The 4,097-nt window shown below is 39.5% G+C and overlaps 1 protein-coding gene across 1 annotated transcript; it reads right to left on the bottom strand.

Annotated features, from left to right (window-relative positions):
- Window positions 1-2,294: 2,294 nt before the first annotated feature.
- Window positions 2,295-3,257, bottom strand: TAS2R39 (taste 2 receptor member 39). The gene is given in 3 exon segments (XM_025854762.2): window positions 2,295-2,705; window positions 2,707-3,213; window positions 3,216-3,257. Coding segments are annotated over 3 exon segments (960 nt in total).
- Window positions 3,258-4,097: the final 840 nt, after the last annotated feature.

Raw genomic sequence — 4,097 nt, 5'->3', positions numbered from 1 at the left:
TGCAGAGTTGATAGGCGTTGACTATAAATATTAGAACAAAACATTGTAAAATGACCATTCAATAATTTAAAAGCAATGAGAATAAGAGCTAAAAGTAGTAATGCAATTCTCAAAATTTGGGAGGAGGAACGAGGGCAATATTAAGTGACACTTGGTCCTCATCTTTTACAGTGATGAGTCAGATGGATAAAACAATGCATGTGTTTGTGCATATGCATATGTATTCGGAGCTATGAAAGTTGCCCCCACAAAATCTAAAGACAGAAATCAATATAACTGTTGCTTGTGGGAAGTGGAAATCAGGGTGAGGCAGAAGACTTACTTTTCACAAAAGACCTTTTCAGCATTTGTTTGTTTGTTTGTTTGTTTTTTGGCCAAAAGCTGTTTTACTTTGATAATAATAATAACTTAAAAAAATAAACTTGAAACAACTCTAATTTCTTAATTCTGTAATCTTTGGGTGGAGATTTAGAAATGAGTAATAGTATTATGTTTTTTCTAAGTACTGACAATCTCATTTAAAAAAAAAGCCAGGCATGAGAATTGAGTTAAGATGCTTTTAATAGACAGCTTTGTAGCAATCAGGCTATTTCACAAGAAAATGAACCTCACCACATTACCAGAAATAGTGACAAACAATTGTGACGTGTGACATGTACTTCCCCAATTATCTGTTCCTCGGTTTTGGGAGCTGCTCAGTGAGCAATCTCATCATTGCCATCAATATTTTCTCGCAGGTGGTGGCTTTGATGGTCTATTTCCAGCTGCCCATAACTATGTTTTGATACTTCACTGACTTAAAGTCTTCAGCCCCTGAGACTGTTTACGAAACAGGTTTACCAGTTTTCTTAGCATCCGGTATATTATTCAGAATCCATTTGTTGAGGTACAAGGAAGCGTGACATCATTTTGAATATCAAATACTTTTTTTTTCAGCAACGAAAACCTTGATAAGGATAATGAGAAACAGTGATGAATGTCTAACACTCACACCTGAAACAGTCATGTTCCTTCCTGAAGACTTTCATGGTTTCAACAGCAAGTCGTATTTACTTGCTGGTAACTTTTAAGGGTGGCACGTGTGAGGAGTACTGGCCAACACAGTTAAGTCTTTCGCCCAGTGAGGACTCCCCCAGAGGTGTCCATGTTTACAGATTGTCCTGTAGACTGGTTATGAAATGGGGGAGTGTAGTTCACCCTTTCTTCTCTCAGCGTGGCCCTTTCCACTACAGGTGATGAGTAACGAAGCAGCCCAAAGTCCAGACCTACCCTGAATAGATTCAAGGGGTAGCATCTCTCTCCTGGATTGAACATTTCAAAATTTCAAGGTCTTCTTTACATTTTGCTCTATAACCTTATTTATCTTGTCTTAGAAGCCCATGGACATGGAAGTTCAGAAAACAAGACCCTTTAAGAAGAGTCTCTGCATCTTCTTGAAGAGAAAAAGAAACAGGGTCTCTATTTCAGGAGGAATTTAACCCAGTTATTTACAGATAGGAAGAGAAAGTAGAATAAGTTTTATTTGGTGAGTTTATCATAGGTTGAAGATTGGTGATTCAACATTAGTTGTGGCTCCATTTAATAATAAATATGGCCATCTTAGATGCAAAATATTGTAATAAATAACTGGTACCTGTCTATTTTTATGTACTGAAATATATCTATAAGATAAATTCCTCCAGGTAAAATTGCCAAATAAAAGTATGTACCTTCATGAGTATTATAAACTGTACTTGAGGAAGCAGCAATTAATATTTCCATTTTTATGAGATTGCCTGGTCCCCATAATCACACATAGTGTGTTACCAAACTTTTTGATCTTTGCTAATCTGATAGGTGAAAACTTATATTTCAAAGTAGTCTTAATTTTCCTCTTGTTGTAAGTCAGTCTGAGCATCTTAAAAATTTTTGTTTTAGGTTTTAGAAAACAATCACCTTGAGAACTTAAAAGAATTGTCTAAGTTCCAAAATTGTCTAAGTTGCCAAAAATTCTGGTTTGATTTAGGGGTCAAGCTTGGACATTGGTATTTTCCAAAAATCTCTCCCAGAGATTTAACGTGTAGAATCACTGCTTTAGATGGAGCAAGGGGAGGAAGGCTCAGGTAACGGATGTCAAACATCACGATGATTGTGCCCATGAAGCAAAAGAGAAAAATGAAAATCAGCCTTCTCTATTAAAAAAACACATCATGTAAAAGGATCAGGTTTCGGAGACAAAGGAGGTGGAGAGGGGTCTAGGTAAGGGAAAGGCAGAGCTGGTTGGACTGGGTGCTGTTGTACTCTGTGGGTGTCAGTCATGGAGTCTGCTCTTTTAGGTAAAGATGAACTTGAGGCTGAAGCCGCTTCCAAGCTCTTCTCAACCCAGGGTTGTCCTGAATCAGTAGAATGGAGTGTCCAGCAGGGTAGGCAGCCATGATGAATCTGCACACAATATTCCAGGAACTGTTGACATCAAAGGTGTTGGACATATAGAGAAATAGAGCAACTGCCCTGAAAATGTAGAGAACAAGAAAGCAGCTGGTAGCTTTGATGGCCCCCATGTGAGCCTCCATGCTGGGGTCCCTGGAGCCAGTGGCATTGCTCTCCATGTGGAAGGTGTGTCTCTTGAGAGAGATGATCAGCAAGGTAGCTGAAAGGATGAACATGATCAGAGGAATGAAGATCCCCAGGTTATAGAGTAGAACCAGGTTGACCATATTGGTCTCAGGTGAAGTATTTTTTCTTAGTGGAGTTGGGGGAGGGGATAGAAGAATTGTTACAATACACAGTGTAGATGTCTTTAGAGAAGAGCCCACTGTAGCCCCAGGAAATAAACACTGAAAGCCACAGAAGCCGGGGCATCCATCTGGAAATTCTCCACTTCAGCTTGAGGAAAAGGGGGTGGGAGAAATCAACAATCTTCACGAAGTAGAAGAAACTGAGCCAGGCAGCAAACCAGAGGCTACAATGATTTAAGAACATGAAACTTACTTTGAACATGTCATATATATGGTCTTCATTATAAAAACGTGGGAATGTTGAGCTGAAGGTAATCTGTAGCATCATGAAGCTTTGGAGAGCTATTCTGGATACACTCAAGAAAAACAGGATTCTGCCACTTGTGGAAACTGCCTTATTTTTAGTCCATTCAGCTGCATTTATAGCCATAATGAACCCATTTGCAATGATATCAACGATGCATTCAGTGCCTATCTATAATAGTTAAAATCGAGAGATGGTGACAATTCATTTTCTGGGGGATTGCAGGTTTTGGTCATCTTGAGTTGTTACCCCTCTTTGGTGTCTGGAGGAAAATGTCTCTCTAGCATTTGTTAGGCAGATCCTTGATAGCTCCCACTCTTCATGTCACAGGAGGAAGTCTTTGATGCATCATTTCCAAATTCACTCCATTTGTTTATCTCAGAATTCTTAGATCTAAATCTGGAAATGCAAATGATGGAAGGATTTGCTTTCTAATTCTCTTCCATGTCCGTTGTATTTGTTGGTGTTGGTTCAATTACAGGGCCCAGGGGAGGACTTGAGTAGACGCTTGTTTATAAACCACTAACATGGCATTGAGAGCCATGGCCTTGGCTAGAGCCAGTTAAGTTGAACATTTGCCCACCAAGTCACTATTTTTTTTTAAAGATTTTATGTATTTATTTGAGAGAGAGAGAGAGAGAGATAGGGAGAGAGAACATGAGCTGGATGGAGGTGCATAGGAAGAGGGAGAAGCAGACTCCCAGCTGAGCAGGGAGCCCGATGTGGGGCTCAATCCCAGGTCCCTGGGATCGTGACCTGAGCCGCAGTTAGACGCTTAATGACCGAGCCACCCAGGTGCCCCACCAAGTCACCATTTAACTTAGTTTCACTTGTGACCTCAGGGAACTGATTGAAAATAATAATAATAATAATAAATTCAAAGACATATAGAGATAGAGACATATTATGTCTGATTATGTGCTAGGCACTTTTCACACGCTTTATATTATCACATTTAAGCCTCACAGCAACCCAATGAAGAACGTACTTTTTTATTTTTAAAGACTGTGCTTTTATTATCTACATTTTGCAGCTGAGGAAACTGAGGCCAAAGTCACACACCTAGAGAGAGACAG

Source organism: Callorhinus ursinus, unplaced genomic scaffold (assembly GCF_003265705.2).
Source record: "Callorhinus ursinus isolate GAN/ISIS: 27379988/994484 unplaced genomic scaffold, GSC_fseal_2.0 scaffold12, whole genome shotgun sequence".
Taxonomy (NCBI): Eukaryota; Metazoa; Chordata; class Mammalia; order Carnivora; family Otariidae; genus Callorhinus; species Callorhinus ursinus.
This window is presented reverse-complemented; position numbering and strand designations above follow the sequence as displayed.